Source organism: Rhineura floridana, chromosome 7 (genome assembly GCF_030035675.1).
Source record: "Rhineura floridana isolate rRhiFlo1 chromosome 7, rRhiFlo1.hap2, whole genome shotgun sequence".
NCBI classification, from domain to species: domain Eukaryota; kingdom Metazoa; phylum Chordata; class Lepidosauria; order Squamata; family Rhineuridae; genus Rhineura; species Rhineura floridana.
Genome location: NC_084486.1, coordinates 101,828,711 through 101,851,579, shown reverse-complemented (window position 1 = coordinate 101,851,579; position 22,869 = coordinate 101,828,711). Strand labels below are relative to the sequence as shown.

The window sequence follows — 22,869 nt, the reverse complement described above, 5'->3', positions numbered from 1 at the left end:
ATTTCCCCCTCCCCCATAGCTTTGTATTTACAAAAACTACAAATCCCAGCCGTCATAGACTCCACTTTTTCCAAATCAAACATTTGACTACATATCCCAACATGCCCTGCGGTTTTTAAAAAAAGGCTCTTTAGATCCGTAAATAACAGAGCTTGGAAAAGTTACTTTTTTGAACTACAACTCCCATCAGCCCCAGCCAGCATGGCCACTAGATTGGGCTGATGGGAGTTGTAGTTCAAAAAAAGTAACTTTTCCAAGCGAAACCGAACAGTGAGATTCTTAATTTCCTTTGTTTGGAAAGCAGACTTTCTGGTAACGCCATTTTCTTCCCGAATTAAAAGTTGGCGTGTCTTGTTTACTACCTCCGCATTTCAGAAGGGACTGAGGCTGATGTGCAACAGCTGTATTAGAAAGGCTTTGTATTGCCTACTCGGCCTTTAGCGGTGAAATATACAGTTTTCCATTGCCATACAGCAGAGGACACACACATCATAAAGTTGCATGGTACTGTAGAGGATATACTGTCCAATACATTGGCTGTACTACATAGAATTTATATAATTTCAAGGTAACTGATTTGGATATGAATGTCTCGCGTTTCTAGGGCTTGTCTAGTATACACATTTACTTGTGAGTAGATTCCATTGAACTCATCACAGCCGTGTTGAAAACAGCAAAAGATTCGCAACAGAAGGCGTATATCTCAGGTAGAGCCAGAGCTTGGCAAAGTTACTTTTTGAACTACAACTCCCATCAGCCCAATCCAGTGGCCATGCTGGCTGGGGCTGATGGGAGTTGTAGTTCAAAAAAGTAACTTTTCCAAGCTCTGGGTAGAGCAAAGGTAAATTAATGCTGCCACTCGAAACATGCTGTATATTGAACTCGGCGGGGCTTACCTCTGCGAAGATATGCATAGGATTATACTGCAAGACTGTAAATGAGACTCACTTTTGAGTAAACATGCATAGGATTGCGCTGTAAGGGTTCAGTCCTAAACTCACTTTGTAGCGACTTACGACACAATCCTGTACACGTCTACTCAGAATTAAGTACCGTTGAGGGCAAATGGATTTATTCCCGGGCAAGTAGGTATAGGATTGCAATCTAAATGTGCAACCGGCCAGTATTCCTACTTCTCTGGCAGCAAACCGTTTTAAACTCAGTGAGACACCCCTTCCGCGTGGATATGATTCGGAGTGAGCCACCTGCTTGTGTCAGATTGTCCACACCCTGCCAGGGCTCGACTGAACGCAGGAATGCCGTGCTTTACCCATTCGAACGGTGTCAAATCGACAGTCCAAAGAAAATGGGAAGGGAAGCGGGTACGTAAATAGCTATTTTCCTTTTGCTATCTCTATGAAGAGTTTATTTTGCTTCACACATTGGTCCAGATAAACAAGACTGGGCGGAAGAACTCGCCCCCGATGTTCTCGCGTTGTCTTCAAGCTCTCGCGGGAACGATCGGAGTCGGAAGCTCCACGTCGGTGAATTGGACAGTGAGCGAACCCGGGAGAGTTGGGCGGCTGCAGCCCGGACTGCATGACCCAAAGCCATGGTGAGTTGGGGGGCAGCTCGGAGCCCCAAAGGCCGGAGGGCGGGTGTTTCTTCGATGGAGAGGGAATCCTTCGCCACGGCCAGCGGATCGGGGAGGAGCAGGCGTTGCTACAAGAAAGGAGAGGCCTGTCAGGGATACGGAGGGGCGAAGGGTAGATGGGCAGGGTGCTCTCTCTTCTGCCACAGTGTCGAAGCATGGCTGAATCCTCTTCTCCACCGCTGTTCTTCCAATCGGTTGTTGCCTTTGTTTAAACGACAGAGATTTTCCATCCTTGAAAGCTGTACAACAGGCGGAAGGCAAAGTGTTGCCCAGCATGGAGATGCGGTGACAGGAGAAGCTTTACCTATTGATTTCTGCCTGCTTTGCAGGAGAAGGACGGATGCTTGAAAAAATGGCAACCGTACTTTTCACGTTTCAGTTGCTTTATCTGAAGGGTAGGGAACATTTCGTCCTCCAGATACTGCTGAATTGTAATTCCCATCAGCATCAGCAAATATGGATAATGGCCAGGAATGATGGGAGCTCTAGTTCAGCAACATGTGAAGGGCCAAAGGTTGCCCATACCTGCTTTACCTGTACCAACCTTTCTGAATATTCAGTGTTGTGCACCACAAAAGTGACAGGTTGAGGGCTTGCAGTTATCCCCTTTTTGAGCCCATGAATGTGCTAGGCTCTCTCTGCGGGTACAAGCCTTCATATATTTACAGATAGGATCTGAACTGGTCGTGACTAACCCAGAAAGAGATGGAGTTATGGTGGATAGCTCAGTGAAGACATCTACTCAATATGCTGCTGTAAAAAGGGCAAATTCTCCTGGCCAACACTGTTAACTGCTTGCCCATTCTTATCTGGAAATGTGTAAAAGCCAGGGGTGTCCTGCAACAACTGCTTTAATTCACACTCTAAACAGCCTGTGTACACATGTTAAGCCGAAAACTGTGTGTGATATGGATAGTAGCTTGGTGGTCAGGCATGTGGTTAGGGGGTTAGCACAACTGTATCATGGTTGTAGTATTGGCTCAGTATCTGTGGAAATGGAAATGTTGTCTGAAACAGCCTTTCCCAATCTGTGGCCCTTCAGATGTTGAACTGCAACTCCCATCAACCCATGCTGGCTGGAGCTGATGGAAGTTGTAGCTGAAAACATCTGGAGCATGCCAGGTTGGGAATGGCTGGTCTTAAAAGTAGGCTTGCACAGTTCTTGATGTTCTGAATATATAAATAGATTTTGATATTGTTATATGCTTTCAAGTTAATTATGACTTACGCTGTGAATCAGCAACCTCCAATAGGATCTGTTATAAAAACCCCTGTTCAGATTGTAAGTTCAGGTCTGTGGCTTCCTTTATGGAATCCATCCAACTCTTGTTTGGTCTTCCTCTTTTTCTACTCCCTTTGGTTTTTCCCAGCATTGTATAAATAGATATCAGTGTATAAATAGATTATATGTATCCAAGATAGTGTGAGAACTGTTCAATTCAGCAGCAGCAGCAGTAGTAGTATGGGTTGGGCCTAGACCAAATTAATGGGCCATTCCAGAGAACAAGCCTTAAAGGAATAAATAAATGGGTTCATTGAGGGCAGGCTAGTGTATACCACTTTCATAAATATGAGTGGTTGTTTGGTTCCAATCCATTTTTCTTAAAGTGTAAATGTCTTTAAACAGCTATTTTATGTGTTTGAAACAGTCTCATTATATTCTTTTGCTGTTTAGCCCCTCCGACTTGACATAAAGCGTAAGCTAACAGCTCGATCTGATCGAGTGAAGAGTGTGGACTTGCATCCAACAGAGCCATGGATGTTGGCTAGTCTTTACAATGGTAGTGTCTGTGTCTGGAACCATGAAACACAGGTGAGGTGTGATATAAAATACGTTATGTCAAAAGTTGTAAAAGGATTATTGGTATTAGTGCCCAATTAGATGCGACGGGGAGGTCTTTGATCAGGATTTATTTAAACCTTTGTAGCAGTCACAAGGTCCCCTGAATCAGGTTAGAACAGTAGTGTGGAATCAGATGGAGACCTTTCTCCTCTCAGGGTGTGTGTATTTCTTTTCCTAAGAATGTTAAGTTTTAACAGTTTATGAAACATTAGAAACATTTTATCTAACTTGTTTACATTCCTAGAATATTGTACATTAAGTTTTAACTGTTTTTCAGACTGTATTTTAAATTCCTGTAGCCTACCCTGGGACCTACTGGTGAAGGGCAGGCAATAAATAAATAAATAAAAGTTCTGGCAGTTGTAAAATAGCCATCTAAGATATTTTAAAAGCCATTTCACACGAATAAAAGTTAACATAAAGTCTAAACTTTATTTTCAGACATTGGTGAAGACCTTTGAAGTATGTGACCTGCCAGTGAGAGCATCTAAGTTTGTGGCAAGAAAAAACTGGGTGGTTACAGGAGCAGTAAGTTAACTTTTTTCCACCAAGTATGTTTGTGTTTCGTTGCTTATATTAGGATCTCGAAGCCACAAATCATTTAAAGGTTTTCTTCTTGAAAACCTTCTGTAGTATATTTATGAGGTAATTTCAAGTTTAATTACAGATGCAAATTCTGGGCTCAGGTTATGGCCTCTGTGTACTTGGGTGTTTTACATCTACAGATAGATTTCCTTTCATTAAACTGTCAACCTGCTTTTTTATGTCTAGGCTGAGATTGGTTGAGGATTTTAATATGCCGTTTACTCTGTGGTGCAGGGTGCTATGCTAGCAAAAATGGAGGTAAAACTACAGCCCATTAGAGAAAATACAAAGTCATGCTAAAGAGTCCGGTTTGTTTTATTTTTTAAAATGTATAACCCTGTATAAAGGCAGGTTTTTAAAAATTCAGTTTTAAAAATAAAGTTTGTAAAAATTCATATCAGTTCAAACAACCCAGAGAAAATAAAACAATGCAAGATCAAAACCAATACAGCAACAATGACAGGGGAAAAAATCCACAGTGCAGGAAGAAAAAATAAATACTTAGAAACAACCTCAGCTAGTTCCAAAAGTCAGGTTTTTACTGGGCATCTCGAGGCATACGGTACTGGGACTAAGAGATCCTCTCATGGGGAGGGTATTCTACAGTGTTGGCACCTCACTAAGGTGTTAGATTTCAGGTAGATTACCACCAGTTGCTGAGGCCATCCAGAGTTGAACAGTATGCCAGTGGGGTATATATTCAGGAAGGGAGTCTTTTAAGTACTTAGTTCCCCAAGCTGTTTAGGGCTTTATGGGTAAAAACCAGCACCTTGAATTGATCACAGATTTGAATAGTCACCCAGTGCAGATCATATAAAGCTATAGTGATGTGCTGTTAAATGTCCAGACTCACTCTACACTTTTTCTCTTTACTTGTTTTATTTTACTTCTTAATGAAAATGTTAGAAACACACTAATTTTTCTCTAAAAAAATTGGACACTATGGGTTGTGTGAGTGGAACTCTGCTCATGCAATGGGGCTCCTCCTTCACCTCTCCTTGCGCACCCCCAAAATCTGCCCTAGAGGGTCTGCCAACCCTCTGGAGCAGGTTTTGAGGGTGTGCAGGGGATAGGAGGGGGAAGTCTGTTGCATGAGTGGAACAGCGATGTTGGATACAACCCTTTCTTTGAACATGGAAGTTCAGTGCTCTTTTATAGAGCTGCTGATTTTTATTGCGTTTTCTTTCTTCTGTAGGATGACATGCAAATTCGGGTTTTCAACTACAACACTTTGGAAAGGGTTCACATGTTTGAAGCACACTCAGATTATATTCGCTGCATTGCTGTGCATCCTACACAACCTTTCATTCTAACTAGCAGTGGTAAGAGTTCAATTTTGTTACTAAATTTTGTTTTTATGAGTTCCTTCTTGGCAGCCTGTTTATAATTTTGTAAGAAAATGAGCTCTGTATTATCTTGAAGTAGTAGCACACTGTGCTGCCTGAGGAACTTAATACCACATTGGTGCAGAATCCTAGTAGAAGCTGTGCAACAGGGGTGGCTCTCCAGATGTTGCTGAACTATAATTAGGCAGCCATTGTCCATGGTAGTTCCAGGTGATGGGAGTTATAGTTCTGCAATATCTAGAGGGCCACAGGTTAGCCACCCTAGATTCAGAGTTAGATTATTATTAGCTGGGATATTGCCTCATAACCTTCCTTCCCATTTATGCTCTTCAATATCTTCAGTGTTCCAGTGCTTTATTTGCATTATATGCCAGTCCCATTTTAACATAAACCCTATTGCATAATCTAGTATCACCAAAGTCAATATAACTATTAACATGTTATATTCTTAACTTATATTCAGTTAGTCATTTCACTCTGGAGTGGATATAGTTAAAAAAACTTCAAAGAACTTAAATGCCTGCTACTGCTGATGATAATAATACAGGGATGGGAAACCTTGTGGCCCTCTATGTACTGGTTGGCTTCAACTCCCATCATCCTCACCTAGCATGGCCAAAGATCAGAGATGATGGGAGTTGTGCTTCCATCTGGAGAGCCACAGGTTCCTCATCCCAGGTTTATAAAGAACATTCCATATAAATATTTGATTAAAAATAAAACTCTTAACCTTTCCAAATTCTACCAGCAGCAGCAACTCAAGATCTGGCAGACAGACAGTAAGTGCTTGCCTGTGGCACATCTGCATGTAATTCAATGGTTTTTGGGGAGAGGAGGGGTCTTAGTTCTGAACCTTCTTGGGGAGGGTAGGCAGGATCAGAGAGGAACATCCTCTGCCCAGTTACATCTAGGGAAAACAGGAAGGGAGAGTTATCAGAGCAATGGTGCTTAGGCATGATGCCATCCAGCTGGCATAATTTTTGTTAAAGGAGCAAGTGGGACTGCAAATTCTATTCAGTAGAATGGGTAGTCTTTTGAAAAGTGGCTTTGTCAAGGTAAGCTTTTCAGCTATACTGTACAGGAGTCTTCAGGCTAGATGTTCAGGGAAAGAAAAGAAAAGCCTGGTTGCTACATTTTGTTTTCTTTCATGTAACCAACAAAGATACAATGTTTATGAAATGCATAATAGGAGTTATTGAAACTCTTGCACTGATTATACTTTTTATTTCTCGTAGATGACATGCTTATTAAGCTATGGGACTGGGATAAAAAATGGTCCTGTTCTCAAGTGTTTGAAGGGCACACTCATTATGTAATGCAGATTGTCATAAATCCCAAGGACAATAACCAGTTTGCTAGTGCCTCTTTGGACAGGACAATCAAGGTAGAGTCATTTCTTGAAAATCAGAATTCCGAATTTGAAGAGAAATACTCTTTTTACGTTACAGATGCTTAACATCGACTGAAACTACAGCTTATGCTATCTAATACTTTGGGCATCTTTTTATCTGCACAAACATTTATCCAACGTAAGAATTGGGGAACATGCTACAGTTGCAGTGTAGTTTCTGCCAAAAATATTGTGATCCCTGGGTATAACATTTTGATCTGCTTACTATATAGATAATTGTCATGACACTAGAGAATGTTCATTCACACTAGTGGCAGCTAGGAGCATTGAATGGGGCTGTGGAGACTCAGAGTGATAGATGGATGGGACAGAGATCTGTTGCTTTCGATGGCATCCCGATACTTTGGTGGCATCCCCTGGGAAAGTGTAGATTGGCCTTAAAAGAGAATACATTGTGGAACGTTTGCTGCTATATAGCAATGTGCATGAATTACGTAGACCTTGTGTTAGCATATTCCTAAACAGTTCTTTGGGCCTTTCTAAAGATATATGGAAAGCTGAAGAAATCACACATTTCATACAACTCTGCAATGTGATTCCTAGGCCAGCATATGGATGATTCCCTTCCGCTTGATTTTTCTTATGAAGATTTGGGGAGAAAATCTGCGTTAGGTTTAACTTAGGTGAAGGCTTAGAATCCAGTGTTGTCTTTATTCTCTGTACTAAACTCATCAAGTTAGCCAATGGTGTTATGTGAAATTTGAAAAAGGTTTCCAGATTATATGTTGACTTTTAAAGACCCAGTAGCAAGTAGAATCAATTTTGGATTCTGGCAGGTGTGGCAGCTTGGTTCTTCTTCACCCAACTTCACTTTGGAAGGCCATGAGAAAGGTGTAAATTGTATTGATTACTACAGTGGAGGTGATAAGCCGTACCTAATTTCAGGAGCAGATGACCGCCTTGTAAAGATCTGGGACTATCAGGTATGTTGTGATCTGCTCTTCGTAAAACATTTTTGGATAATATTAAATAGGCAAACAGTTAATGTGGAGGCTTTGAAAACCAGTTATATGGATTTTATTGTCATTGACCATATTCATTTGAAGATTATTATCTGAGAAGTTTTGTTTAGGTAAATGTGCTTTGTAATTGCCATCCTATTTTATAGTTATCATTATGTTCAGTGCTATCAGGTCTTTATATCCACATTTTGATTTTCTTTCTTTCAGAATAAAACCTGTGTGCAAACTCTGGAGGGTCATGCACAAAATGTGTCTTGTGTTAGTTTCCACCCTGAGCTTCCCATCATCATTACTGGCTCTGAAGATGGTAACTGAATTTTCTTGATCATTTGTAAACCATGGGTGATATGCAACATTAATCTGCGTTAGTTATCACCCCATGAAACTATTACTCCATTATTTTTAGATTGCCAGTTTATTTTCCTGTGGTGATTTTCCAGTAGCAATTTAACTTCTCTTGATAGTTTAATGAAAGCATTTTTACTGCTTTCAGATACTTACAAACTACTCAGACTTAACTTTAGTTAAGACCTACTTCTGTCACAGTTTGTCAAGGAAGGTAGCATAATAGAACACGAGTGTAGACTTGTTGATACGTTTCTCTGTGAACTATTTTCCTTTCATAGCTCTTTTACTGAAGGAGCATTGTAAACAAAAATAAAATGTGCATAGGAAGGAGAATGTGTTGAGCTTTACTGTGCACACAGCCTACATCTAGTCAACATAAACCATTTAAAAAAAAATCAACTATTTTTTTTTAATTCTGAAGAAGATAGACCTGGCTATAGTCATTCATGCCATGATAACAGCCACTCTAATGTACTTTTGTGTGGAACTAGCTTGAAAAATATACAGAAACTTCAGCTGGTTCAAAATCCAGCAGCTAGATTTCTTATTGGGGCTATATTAACTATGATATTAGTCCTAATCAGGCATTTGTAATTCATTTAAATACACAGATGGGCGTGGGGGTGGCGGGAATATGTGTGTGAATGCTTCTTGCGAATTTTAGAAGCCTGATTTTCCATAGTTCTAAAACATGCAGGGAACCTCCACAAGTACAGGAAGCTCCAGAAGGTGACTCCCCAGCTCATAAAGGGTAACGAAAATGGGGAGAGGTGGTGGAGCTAGCATGCTCACAGCCTCCTACCCAATGTGTTTACACAGATTATAAACACCTGGAGTGGGCTATTGTGCCAGTTTTATTGGTGGTTTGTTTGTTTCTGGGTCCAGTTCAAAGTGCTTATGCTCTCCTGCTGTGTTTGCCTGCCTTCTGAAGTGAGGCAGGTGAGCACAAGAGAGAGAGCGCCTTTTCAGCTGTGGTGCCATGCGTATGGAATTCCCTCCCAGGTGATACTACCTAGCCCAGTCACTGCTTGCTTTTCTGTGGACAATGGAAATGTAGATCCTCAGGAAAAGCTTTTGATTGTTGATGCTTTTGTTCTGTTTTTTTATTATTATTATACTGCTGCTTTTAGGTAGTTGAACCATTTATGCATTTGTTGCGTTTTGTTTTATTGTTTTATTCTTTGTCCTATATGTAACCCAACTTGGGAAAGTAAAAAATGTGAAACAGTGTATCACTAATAATGATTGGGGGTTGGTTTTTTCCCTTTGAAGTATTTGAGTAATACTGACAGCAATAACTGCAAAGGACAGATTAAAGTAAAGTATTTTCTTTCCCTCCTGTTCTGCTCTACATAGGAACGGTTCGGATCTGGCATTCCAGCACGTACCGTCTGGAAAGTACTCTGAACTACGGCATGGAACGGGTGTGGTGTGTGGCAAGCCTGAGAGGATCAAATAACGTGGCTCTGGGATATGATGAAGGTAGCATCATTGTTAAGGTATGCATCTTGGAAAATATTAAACTGTGTTGTACATTCACTAGTTGAATCATTATTTGGCATATCTTTATTAAATAATTGAAAAAATTATTAAGTAAAGATATGCCAAATGATAACTCCCATCAGCCTCAGCCAGGACGGCTAAAGGTCAGGGATGATGATAGTTGCGAGACCAATGACATTTGGCTTACTCCTCCAGTACTGCATTGGAGACTTACCTGTTTGCTGGTAATGTCAAAGATTTTTAAGCCAATCAGCATATTAGATACTTGGGATGTTGTATAGTCACTTCTACTTTTGTTGTGGTTCCTTCCTTGCTAGCTGGGCCGGGAAGAGCCAGCCATGTCAATGGATTCTAATGGAAAGATTATTTGGGCTAAGCACTCAGAAATTCAACAGGCTAACCTGAAAGCAATGGGGGATACTGAAATCAAAGATGGAGAAAGACTGCCTCTTGCTGTGAAAGACATGGGCAGCTGTGAAATATATCCTCAGACCATTCAGCACAATCCTAACGGGCGGTAAGAGATTTCTTTTTCCAAAGAGAAATGTCTAAACCCTCTTATTAATTTTAAATTCTCTTTAAGGCTAGATGCATCGATTGTGTATCTTTCTGGTAATGCTTTTCTAAGTCTTACACACAAGCCTTTCTTGCATACTTTACCATTCATTTTGTTTCTGCTACCTTCCAGGTTTGTAGTAGTGTGTGGGGATGGCGAATATATAATTTACACAGCTATGGCACTGAGAAACAAGAGTTTTGGTTCTGCTCAGGAGTTTGCTTGGGCGCATGATTCTTCAGAGTAAGTAGATGTAGCCTTGTGCTTTGTTTAACATTATGGCACTTAGTTTTGGACTGAACAGCAATCCTCAAGTGACTATTCAGTTACCTCTTTGGACACGGTGGGAGTTGTTCTGAAGTAGTATTTTGAAGCTTACTTGTATGCTGTAAAGCTCTGACTCATTCCACACATTCAGTTTTCGTAGGTTAGTACACGTGCAGAACTGTATACCCTTCCTTAAATGAAAGAGGCTCAAACGCACAGTTCTCTCCCATGGCCATACTTGTGTATTGAAATGTGTACACAGGTATGACTGCTGGGGAGATCTTTGCCTTTCGTCTTGGGGGTGTGGGTGGGGAGTATGCAGATACAAGAAGAAAATTAGAATATGCGAGTCATTCCTAAAGGCTTGATTTGTTTGATCAGATGGCACTGTTTAACTTTTCAGTATTTTTTTTTAAAAAACTTCAATATGAAAAGTTTAATATTCAGCAGTTTTTGTAATGGCTGCATTACAGTTCAATTTATGGCCTAGTTTAAGGCAGGCAGATGTGGCCCATGGGCTCAATCCAGTCAATTTAAGTCTCGCTCCATCTATCCTTTTGCATCCTTCTTGGAATAACTGCTATATAAGACTGTGGGAAAACATTGGCAAGCTGTATACAGTCAGTTCTCCTAATGTTGCCTGCTCCTGGCCTTGTTTGTTAATCTTGATGAATAAGAGCTTTGTTCTACTGAATAATTTTGTTTATGTGCAGGTATGCAATCAGGGAAAGCAACAGCAGCGTCAAGATATTTAAAAACTTCAAAGAGAAGAAATCCTTTAAACCCGACTTTGGAGCAGAAGGCACGTTGCACACTTTATGCTTCCTTAGTTGATTTAAACATTATCTAGAAAAGTCCTAGGGTGGTATTTAATGCTGGTCTTACTTAGACCCATTGAAGAGTAGACTAACTTGGGTCCATTAATTCTAATGGGTCTACTTTGATTAAGGGTTAGTTGAATACGAACCCTAATTTCTTCTGTTTCTGTCCACTGCAGGTATCTATGGCGGTTTCTTACTTGGTGTCCGATCTGTCAATGGCTTGGCCTTTTATGACTGGGAGAATACAGAATTGATACGCAGAATTGAAATCCAGCCCAAACATGTGAGTTCTGCTCCAACTACATTCTCCTGACTAAAGCTCATCTTGCAAGGCCAGCTGGCATTAATGTTGATACTTTTGGGGAGGAAAGAAGAATATTTTAAATAGCCTTAACCAAAACTAATGAGTGGTATTCAGTGCTAATCCTACTCAGAGTAGACCCATTGAAATTAATAGACATGGCTAACTTAGGTTCATTAATTGTAATGGATCTGCTCTGAGTAGGAGTTAGAATACAACCCAATGTGTTTTCTTTCTCTTGGTGCTGCAGTAGGCTTAATTTTTCTTCTTATTGCAGCTCAAACTTTAAAGGTTATCCCATTGTTTTGATGTAGATTTTCTGGTCTGACTCTGGTGAACTTGTCTGCATAGCCACCGAAGAATCATTCTTCATTCTGAAATATCTTTCTGAGAAAGTTGCTGCAGCCCAGGAGACACATGAGGGTGTTACTGAAGATGGCATTGAAGATGCCTTTGAGGTAGCTTCACTTAATGATTAATAGGCAATTGAAATCTGATTGTGTTTTTTAAACATTTATAGTCCTGTCACACAGCAGACTGTGTTTCTCTCAGAGACAGATCGTGGAAATCCAAGATGGATTAACTTGGAAAATTAGCTGTTGTGCTTCTCTTCCTTCCTAAAGAAATCAAAGCAGTGTACAATAAAAACTGTAAAAAATAAAATAATGGACAGTATAACATAGCAACAGCCAAAATACCTGGGAGGCCTCGAAAGCCTAATTTAAAAAGAAGAGTTTTAACTGCTCTTCTAAACGTAAGCAGATATGTCTGAATCTCATATCTGTCTAGGTTTGTATAGGGCAGGGCTGGGGAACCTGACTCCAACACCCATTATCCCTTACCATTGACTGTGCTGACTAAGGCCGATGGGAGTTGGGAGTCCAGCAACCTTTGGAGGTCCATAGGTTCCCCAGCCCTGGTACAGAACATTTTGCTGACAACAAAGTGAATAAACCATACATGTGTGTATTTTACAGTAGCATTCAGCTATTTTGTACAAATAATACCATATGTAACTTCTTATGCCATATCCTGGTTTAAGGGAATTCTAGTGCATTTTTTATTGTGTTAGTTTCATCACTGTTGCAGTGGAACAGTTTTGGTAGATTAATATTTTAAGCTGAGCCTTCATTTATATGGAACCCTTCATCACCAAGCCCATGGAATCACCCACTTAGGTTTCCATATGACAAAACTCCTTTGAGGGATCCAGTCCCCTTGAATATTCAATAAGCAAAACTGTACTAAATCTAACACCTTTATGCCTCCTCCAGGTCCTGGGTGAAATTCAAGAGATTGTAAAAACGGGATTGTGGGTAGGCGACTGTTTTATTTATACCAGTTCTGTGAACAGACTGAACTACTATGTTGGAGGAGAAATTGTCACCATTGCACATTTGGACCGGTGAGCATCCAGTTGTTCGTCAGATATAATTCTAATTGATATTAAATTATTGTTAATAAGTGCAGCCAGTCCTCCATCTTTGATAGTTCAGGGCATATTGAGCAGAATTCATGATGCAAAGAGTAATTACTGTGCCAGAGAAAGGAAGGAATGTGGTCCTTTAAGAAGGTGCTATTTCAAGTGCCCCATCTGATTGTGGGATGCTCCAGTGGCACAGCTTTTGTGTTGCTCACACAACTCGTCTCCTGTAGAGTTCCTTGCCTTTCAGGTAAGGCACTAAACCAGGTATGGGGGGACCTTTGGCCCTTCAGATGTTGCTGAACTCCAACTCCCATCAGCCCCAGCAAGCAAGGCCAGTGGCAGGGATGATGGGAGTTGCAGTTCAGCACCATTTGGAGGGCAAAAGATTCCCCGCACAAGCACTAAGCCTTCAATCCCTTCCTCTCCCAGCCACAAATTTTCTCTCCAGTGTGTTATTTACTTAGGAAAATGGAAGAGTTTCAGAATTCTGTGGCTAAAATAATGCTCCTCTGAGGGGGCGGTCTGGAGTTTCTGTGCCTCAACATACTTAGCGCTTGATAGAGCCTCATTAGCATATGAGATTTCTTTAAGTGAATAATAATTTCCTGATACTTCAGAGCACATCTCTAACCACTGTGATGTTGATGGCTGGGAGTGGGGGGTGCATGTTAGGATACCATGTAAGTGTCTCTCCACTGGCTAACAGGAGTACTGCTGGCGGTAAGACCCTAGCAGTGCCCAGCTAGCGGTTACCCAAAGGCAGTAACAAGCGGAACCCCCCAGAACAGGGTAGGGTGCCAACATCTTTGGATTAACTGAATCCTAGAGCTCCCTTGCTACACCAGCCTGGAGTTGATGTGCTAAATGTTCTAAGACCTTCTTACCACAATCTTCTGCTGTGGCCAGTGTGAGTCCGCAGACCTTGGGATGTGGCGGTGGATTCGCTGTTTTGCTCTTTTCTGCTCCATATTTGGATTGCTCTGGCAGATGATTTCTCAGACTGAAATTATTATAATGAATGCGCTATCTCTGCCCCCCCCCATATACCTTTTCCCTTTCCTTACAGGACAATGTATTTACTTGGGTATATCCCCAAAGACAACAGACTTTACCTTGGTGACAAAGAATTAAACATAGTGAGTTACTCCTTGCTAGTCTCAGTACTAGAGTATCAGACTGCAGTGATGAGAAGAGACTTCAGCATGGCTGACAAAGTTCTTCCCACAATTCCAAAGGAGCAGAGGACCAGAGTTGCTCACTTCCTTGAGAAGCAGGTGAAAACATTTGTCGCATTCTACCAGACAAATCCTTGGTTAATAAATATAGATTAGCGTAGAGGCATTATAAATGACTACAAATTTAATTTAGTCGGGCTTGACATATCTATTAGGCGCTTAAATGCTCTTGAATAAAATATGAATAAACATGGGTTATTTTGGCCCAGATAAAAAGGGATATGTACCTGTGCTTCAGATGTTGTTTCTATGGTTTACTAAGGAAACTTCACTAATGTCTGTTTTTTTAAAAAAAAAAATTGTTCAGGGCTTCAAACAGCAAGCACTCGCCGTGTCTACTGATCCTGAACATCGCTTTGAGCTTGCTCTTCAGCTTGGTGAACTTAAGATTGCATACCAACTTGCAGTGGAAGCAGAGGTATGTTAGCTTCATTTTAAAAAACACAGGAGGAATTCAGAATTAAGAATGTTAAGATGCAGAAGAATAGTCTCTTATGAAATGAATGGATACACAGAGTGGATGGAACTGGTTATTGTCAGGGTTGAACTGAATTTAAGGGAATCTGTGCAAGATATTGATTGCCCACTGAGGTTCTAGATTTTTGTATTGTTCCAGATTTTTGTATTGTTGGCCCAAGTTATATTGTTTTGTGCTTTGCATGATCTCTGGTCCTTACTGATAAATGAAGAGCAAGATAACCCTTCCCAGATTTTGACAGCAGCGTTATTCTAGTGGCACTTTTATAATTCTTTTCTGTACCTTGAGAATCTGTCAGTTGCTCTTTTGATGTCTCAAAGGTGGTCAATGTGTCTGGGATGGTCTCAAGAGCTGGCCAGATTCACAGAATTCTTAGTTTACAGATCATAATAAGAAAAAAGGAGGGTGATCTGGTCAATGACAAGCTTTCTGTAAGTCAACCAAACTTTGCTTTTTTTTTTTTTACAAGAGGCATATCCATAGTTCCTGGAATGTGAAAATAGTGTCATTAGGTATTTTCTCCTTAAGCATGATGTTGTGCTTTGAATAAAATATTCAGTGCAGGAAGGAAACTATAGACGAGAAATCCGAGATAAAAAATCCTGACTGGTCTTAATTTAGTTTGAGTAGTCTTCAGAACAATTTCAAACATGGCTGATGCATAAAAGGCAGTATTACTCTCTGTTGATACAGTCTGAGCAGAAGTGGAAGCAGCTGGCCGAGCTTGCCATCAGTAGATGCCAGTTTGGCCTTGCACAAGAGTGCCTGCACCATGCACAAGACTATGGTGGCTTACTGCTTTTGGCCACAGCTTCAGGAAATACCAACATGGTGAACAAACTTGCTGAAGGAGCCGAAAAAGACGGGAAGAACAATGTAGCATTTATGAGCTACTTCCTGCAAGGAAAGTAAGTAGCAAATAATACTTCATATACAGTAAGGGTGGCTAACCCCAGAGGTTTTTACATCCCCCCCCCAAAAGGTACACTTTTTAATGATGATGATGATTTTGTCTATGTGGTGTTCCTGCTGTTGCATCTGTTTTTTTTTCTACAGAGAACTACTCCAAAATTGGTTTTAGTTCTACTGTTCCATATTTACAGTGCTTTCTAGACCACTCAGCCATAGTCAGCTTTTTATGCTGCTGCTGGCTCAGACAGCTGTGTTGCGATGACTGACAAGAGATCCGATCTTTGATTATCATTCTCCAGAGCAGCCAAAGGTTTCACAGCTGATATGAAGAAGCCAGGAATGAAGAACAGTAGGGAGTAGGCAGTTTAAGAAGTTATCGGTGAACACCTTGGACAGAGAAAGGGATAGAAAGCAAGGACATGATTGAGGTTTTGAAAAGGGTGGGGGGAGGGAGAAAAAGGAGGTGGAATTGGGAAGAGAAGACATTGCAATCCATTAATTATGAGGGAGTCAGCGATGGAAAAGATTGTAATTTAGACTATGACATAAATGGATGTGGAAAAAGGTGTGGATGGAAGGGAATTAATTTGGTGCTGTGACTGACCATATTATATATTTATATGTGCAGTGAGTGCATATGTGTGCACAAGTAAAGTGTAGCATGAGTAACACACACACTGGCCTGTGGCCTGCAGAGGGGTGGCCAACTTTGATGCGGCCAAAAATGGTTAGCCACCTCTGATGTATGGTGCGAATTTAATAATAAAAAATGTGGAAAGCAATTCCTGTTTTAAATTTGGTAGTATCCTTATAGCAACTTGAATAACTTAGGCCAGGGTACCTTAGGTACCGCCCGAACCTTTTCCTCTTTTCCCAGGCATTTTAATATATTTTAGTATATTTATAACTCTCTGGTATACTAAATTAATTGTGTAATAAGTTTTTAGCTTTGAGAATTGTTATTATGTGTGTGGTAATTATTATGTGATTTTATCTTATTGTATTTTTATGTTTATGTTGTTCACCGCCCAGAGAGCCGTTGGCTGTGGGCGGTATAGAAACTGAATAAAATAATAATAATAATAATAATAATAATAATAATAATAATAATAATAATAATAATAATATCCCAGCTTGATCACTGAAATCATCTGCAGGAGCAGCCTTGGTCATCCCTCAAGTTGGCAAGGCTCATTTGACATTGACACAAAATTGAACCTTCTGTGTTACAGCCCAGTTCTCTGGGATGCTCTGCCAACCAAGATTCAGCAGGCACCTTCTGTTTTAACCTTTAAACACATGCTGAAAACCTTTCTGTTCTGCCAGGCTTATGCAGGCAGTTAAGAAGATGTCTCTTTCTGATAGTTGACCTTGTTTTTACTGTATTTTTAATGGTTTTTATTTATTATAAAACTGTTTTTTTAAAAAATGAAATAGCAGTATAGAAATATCATTTATTATCCTCCCTTCACCCAAAGGTCCCAGGGCAGGTTACAACAATTTTAAAATATGACATTAAAAACAATTTAAAACTACCTTTAGTTAAAAGTAAATAAATAAATTTCAAGCAATCAGATGTGTGCCAATATGTTCAAGTTTTGGCTCAAATATGGGTTTCTTTCACCCTACCCCCAATTTTTTTTTTTAATTTAATTTCTATACCGCCCAAAGCCAAAAGGCTCTCTGGGCGGTGTACATAAGAGTAAAACAGCAACATAAAATAAAATAAAAAAATTTGTTTTCCAGATAACTTGTCTTGAGGGTGCATATGAACTAGTGAGGTTTAGACTAGGGTTCTAATGTTCAGTTCATTGTAGCCAGTTTTAAACTTAATAGGGGCACTTTTAAATTGGGCAGTAGATTTTTTTTAAAAAAATTATAAAAACTGCAGATAGCAAGGACTATTTTAATAGAGATGTTCCCCTTTTCTCTTATACAATGTTTGCTACAACACATGTGCATCTTATAAAAGAAAGCTGGTAATACTTTTTGCTTCATATCAGTTGTTTATATACATTTGGAAAGTTAATCAAATAAAATTCATAGAATGAATTGACCAAAATTTATTTAATTCGGTGACAGCCTTAGTTCTTATCAGTCCAGATGGTATCTCTTTTGGAATCTGTAGCCAGTCATAGCCAAGTAAGTTAGGAATCTGGAAAGGTGAAGTAGTAAAATTAACTAGGTGGTGTAAAGCAGAAGCTGTTTTCAGGCTTTTGCCTGAACAAGGATAATGGATAAACTGGAGATGGGGGCAGAAGCATGCATGCAGGCCACACTCCTAATATCTCCACATACCGCTTTTCACACTTGCAGTTAGATTCTTGCTTATCTTACAATATTGTAAGCCTGCAGACAGGATTCAACTTGTTTCAATTTATGTATAGGGATCAAACTGATTGTAGGCACTTTAAAAAAATTGAGTTGCTCAATAGTCTGTGAGGCAGAACCTCTTCCTGTATACCCAAGTGCTATCTCTTTTGGTTGGGGCAGATTTGTTGCAACTTGTGGGGAATCTCTAAAGGATGCAGTAGGGGTATTAATGACATTTCGCACATCGTTTATGGCACAACTGTATACCACACAGAAGCCAGGGGAGACCTTCTGTCACAGTAGCACCGAAAGCTGCTTGCAGTGCCAGTATAGGAGAACAACCTGTTTCCTCTAACAGATGGTAGCATCTTCATGCCTGATCTTTTGTAGTCACTTCAGAAACGGTGTGGCTTGATAGGATCAGGTCATGAAACACTGATTAGCCTTCAAAACTCCTGCAGGTTTGCAATTAGCATTATCCTGTTGTCACATCTGCATTATACTCTAGTCATGCTACAGACATTTTAAAGTGGTCTTTTTTTTGCTTTTGCCATATTAACCAAACCTAAGGAAACAAAAGTGACTCTCTCAAATGTATCATTGTAGGCTTGACAGTTGTCTTGAACTGTTGATTAAAACTGGACGCTTACCGGAAGCTGCTTTCTTAGCACGAACATATTTGCCAAGCCAAGTTTCAAGGTAAAGTGTGAGTGTGTATTTAGTAAAAATATGTTGTTTCTATCCAAACTGCTTGCAATGACCATCTGTTCCATTGACAGGGTTGTAAAACTGTGGAGAGAAAATCTCTCCAAAATCAATCAGAAAGCTGCTGAATCCCTGGCTGATCCTACAGAATATGAAAATTTGTTTCCTGGATTAAAAGAAGCTTTTGTTGCTGAAGAGTACATCAAGACAACACAAACTGCTTTGCGGCCAGCCAGTGAATATCCTCTAGTCACTGTAAGTAGATGCAAGTTGTGAGCAACTTCATATGCACTCTGGCAGACAATTGAAAGATCTTTAGGGTTGGCAGGAGGCCTTACATGATATTATCTCTCTCTTTGGTAGCCAAATGAAGAGAGAAATATACTGGAAGAAGCGAAAGTTTTCACACCACAAAGAAGGGAGACGTTGCAGGTCAGTGTTAATGAAATTCTGGAATAATACTTGTCTCCAGTGTATGTTCGGAATCCTTACTTTCACAATGTAGGCTGTCTTTTTATGGATAGTCTAAAAACAAAAACTGAGCCAGATGGATTGGTTGTCCTCTTCAAATTTGAGATTTAATTAGCTCTGTAATTGTGTTGTTTTCATACCATGTTAGCTTAATATAGAAACTGTTTTGTATGGCATTGTGTAAGGGAATTCTTATCGGCACTTTAGGTTCATGCAGTTAACTCTGTTGCTATCAGCTTTCCTGATTTCTTTGTCTAAATAAACCAGCTGCCTACCTGAACATTGCTGCATTTCTTCTCTTCAGAATTGCTTTCATCACTGAGCAGGGGCTCTAAAATTCTGACATAGTCATATTTTCATTATTTATCACTTTCTATGGCACCATCCACATAGATGGGACTTCGCAAAGTATAAGAACATTATTTATTTACTCCTTTTGAGAGTAAGGAAGGGCGGGTACTTAGTACTTAGAGTACTAAGATAAATGTGAGCAACCACACATACATTCAAGGTTTGCTTCAGTTGGTGAAGAAGACCAAGGGCTGAAGGATACAGGTGGGTTTGGAGAAAATTTGGAATGGAGGTAGTGCTTAGGTGTTCCTGGAAGACTTTTCAGGCAGGAGACAGGCCCGGTTCACATGCCATATTAAACAATGGTTTCTTGAAATGAGACTGCTCAGGCTTGAATGCTGTCCTCCAGCGCCTAAAGGAAGATCAACGTTTTTGGCCACAATTTTGAACAAACTGCAGTTCTCCATTACGTCCCATTATGCATGGCTGTGGTTTGTTCTGACCAAAATTAGTTTAACAAGCCAGGATCTGATACCACAGTTTTGAGATCCTGATGTGTTAATTGTAGTTAGAACAAAGCTGTGCATATTTAAATGTAACCAGAAGTTTTGAACTTTTCATTCCCTCTTAAGGAAGAAGAATTCGTGGGCAAGACAAGTAGCTCACTGTGGCATGTTTTTGTCACAACTAAATTTATTTGGTTTGACATCTGAACGGTGTCATTTAGGAGAGGAAGGCTGATAGGAAAAGTTAGAGGAGCAAAGCCTTAATGAAATCAGAATAAAATGGTGCACATTGTCTCTCCATAAGCTATTTTCTCTCAAACTTTATGTTATGTAGGACTAATATTACTTAATTGCTGAATCCATTTTTTGGGTTACCCAACCAAAAATGAGATTCAGTTTTTCCTTACACAAGCCCCATCAAATATTTTAAAGTCTTTCCTTTTTCATCATAAGGAGTCAGAGGAGGAAGAACTAGTTCCTAAGCCTGTGATAGTGCCTCTGGTTGCAGAGAAGGACCCAGTTGAAACATTAAAAGATGAAAAGGTAAAGTGCACCAAATGGTGATCCTCAGGTTGGGAAGGCTCTAATCCTAGGAGCAATCCATATTTCTAGTTTCAAGTTGTTGGTAGTTTGAAATTGGAGCTATTCTATAAGCTACACAGAATGAGATACGAGTAAATTGGTAGATGTTTTGGCTCTACTGCTTCAGATTCCAGATTGGCAATCACATTTTTTAAATCCCCCTTCTGTGTAATAAACTAGCACATTAGATAGAAAAGCTTGGTGTGGCTGTTTTTCTAATGTACTAACTTATTGAAGGCAGATAGTTTTTGGGAGTGGGACAGTGCAGAATTCTACCATTTCATCCTCATTCTCCATAATGCATATAACTCAGTGACAAGCTAGCTCTGTGTTGACTTCTTCACAGCCACCCCATCATTTTCTCATGTTGCATCTTTCTTGTGAAATATTCCCCTTGAGGTCAAATTTATATATGAGATCCCAGCAGAATAATTAAGAACTTTCTTCAAAGTGTGACTAAATGTGAATCTGACCTCTTACATGCACATTTTAGGAAAGATTAGCATATAAACGTTGCCTTAGTAGTAGCTTGACATTTTTGATCAGTACAGACTGTATATTCTCATTGCATGCTTTTGGCTACAATCAGATTTCAGTTAGGGTGAATGTTTTAACCTTGATACATGCAGCTCACTTGGAATGTATGTGTTAAAACCTGCTGAACTCTTTATCTCCCACTCCCCAACCCCCCCGTCTATTTATATACTATGATGAAATTGAGCTGTAAAACTAAATGTTCCACAACTGTGTTTTTGTACTCAGTGTGCAAGATAGTTTTGATATCCAACGTTAGTCATATCCAGAGTAGATCCATTGAAATCAATGGACTTAAGTCATACTCAAGAGTATGACTTGTGTTGGATATTGCCCCTTATCAGCTGAAGTCATAGTTTTCAAAATTAAACCAGTCACGTGAAAAGCTTGAAGGCTGCCATTCAGATTGTTAGGTTTTGGTCATTTCAGGCAGAATCCAGTATCACACATGTGGATTTCTAGTCATGCAACAGGACTTATCTTTCTCTCCTCACTGAAGCCCTCCACCAGATCTGCTCCAGACAGCCCCCCCCCCAAAAAGATTTTGAGTATCTGTAGGAGAGGAAGATGAAGTCACATTTAATGAGTGAAAGTCAGCTCTGCTCACATGTAGACACAACCCTTTGATTAAAGTAGTTCTATAAGCATGTGTATTCTACTTCTCAAGGGAGTAAATCATGATTAAATAAACAGCAACTGATAGCCATTTCATTGAGAGAGTCAACCGCTTTTGAAGATGTTCTGTGTTTAAGATGTTTTTAGTGCTTTATCATCTATTTCCTGCCCTGAGCTCCCTTTAGAAGAGCAGTAGATAAACAATAAATATTAATAATAAAAAACTGGACAGCTTAGTGGCTACTCCTGCAGAACATAGGATATCTTAAATAAAATCTATCCACCAAAGTCATAGAATTGTAGAGTTGGAAGGGGCCTTTAAGGCCATCAAGTCCCACTTGTAAGCTAGTTTTAAACTTGCCACTGATTCAGTGTACTGTACATTTCCTCATTCTATTGCCATTGTAAACTTTGTATTTATTTTAGATACTAATTAAAATAAGTACACTCCATTATGTTGCCTCTAAAACTGCTTTTAACACTGTTCACATAGTGTTAATGGCCCAGTTCAGATGTGCATTCTAGGCTTCATCATCCATTATTTATAAAGTCAGAAACAAGTGCTGGGCTATGTGTTCCTCATCCCATTTCTTGCATGCCAACCTCAACATACAGTTTCTGATTTAGTTTAAACCAGAGTTGTCTATTATACCTAAAATGGGGGGCTCTGGTTTAATGTCAGTTAACAAACTGGGATAATAAGTCTGGCATGTGATCTATGAAGCCACAACAGATATATGGCCAGTAGAATGGTGGTAGCAGGATAGTTCATTCTGAGAGCTGCAATTGGAGCATTGCATCTTGCAGAAATAAAATGGCTGCAGAGACAGATGACTTTTCTCCAAATAAACTATTACCTCTCTAGGGATGGTAGAAGAAACTGGCTTACTAAATACTAGGCATCTAACTATCTACTTCCTGCCACAGGCATTATTGGAGCTGGATGAAGACTTGGATAACTTAGACCTGGAGGACATTGATACTACCGATATTAATTTGGATGAAGAGATGTCCGACTGAATATTTTTAATGACCAAATTTCTTACAAATTTCATTTCCCTAAACTTATTTAGTGCAGTCTTCATGGTGAAAAGAAGCTTGATTTTATACGAAGGCTGGATCGAGTAAGTAGGCATCAATCTGTAAAGTGCATTGAAATACCCCTTCTCTTTCTGTTGTGTAGATCTCCTTAGAGATACATTTGCAAGCTCTTGTCACATGAAGATCACATCTTCTAATAAATGTCTTTTACAAACTAGCTTAT

At 39.8% G+C, this 22,869-nt stretch overlaps 1 protein-coding gene across 1 annotated transcript; it reads left to right on the top strand.

The window, feature by feature from the left end:
- The first annotated feature begins 1,394 nt into the window (after positions 1 to 1,394).
- Positions 1,395 to 22,863, top strand: COPB2 (COPI coat complex subunit beta 2). The gene is made up of 22 exons (XM_061636743.1): positions 1,395 to 1,555; positions 3,270 to 3,407; positions 3,879 to 3,965; positions 5,218 to 5,344; positions 6,604 to 6,752; positions 7,556 to 7,702; positions 7,949 to 8,048; positions 9,446 to 9,588; positions 9,910 to 10,109; positions 10,281 to 10,391; positions 11,129 to 11,217; positions 11,413 to 11,519; positions 11,852 to 11,995; positions 12,812 to 12,942; positions 14,030 to 14,237; positions 14,506 to 14,616; positions 15,370 to 15,584; positions 18,508 to 18,600; positions 18,681 to 18,861; positions 18,970 to 19,038; positions 20,328 to 20,417; positions 22,533 to 22,863. The coding sequence occupies exons 1-22, from the start codon at positions 1,553 to 1,555 to the stop codon at positions 22,623 to 22,625; spliced, it is 2,736 nt and encodes a 911-aa protein (XP_061492727.1). The 5' UTR covers positions 1,395 to 1,552; the 3' UTR covers positions 22,626 to 22,863.
- Positions 22,864 to 22,869: the final 6 nt, after the last annotated feature.

Bases quoted from the DNA above. Each gene is read 5' to 3' on its own strand.
- COPB2 (XM_061636743.1), top strand. The intron at 12,943-14,029 runs GTGAGCATCCAG...CTTTCCTTACAG, and splicing joins ACCATTGCACATTTGGACCG to GACAATGTATTTACTTGGGT. The intron at 14,617-15,369 runs GTATGTTAGCTT...CTGTTGATACAG, and splicing joins AACTTGCAGTGGAAGCAGAG to TCTGAGCAGAAGTGGAAGCA.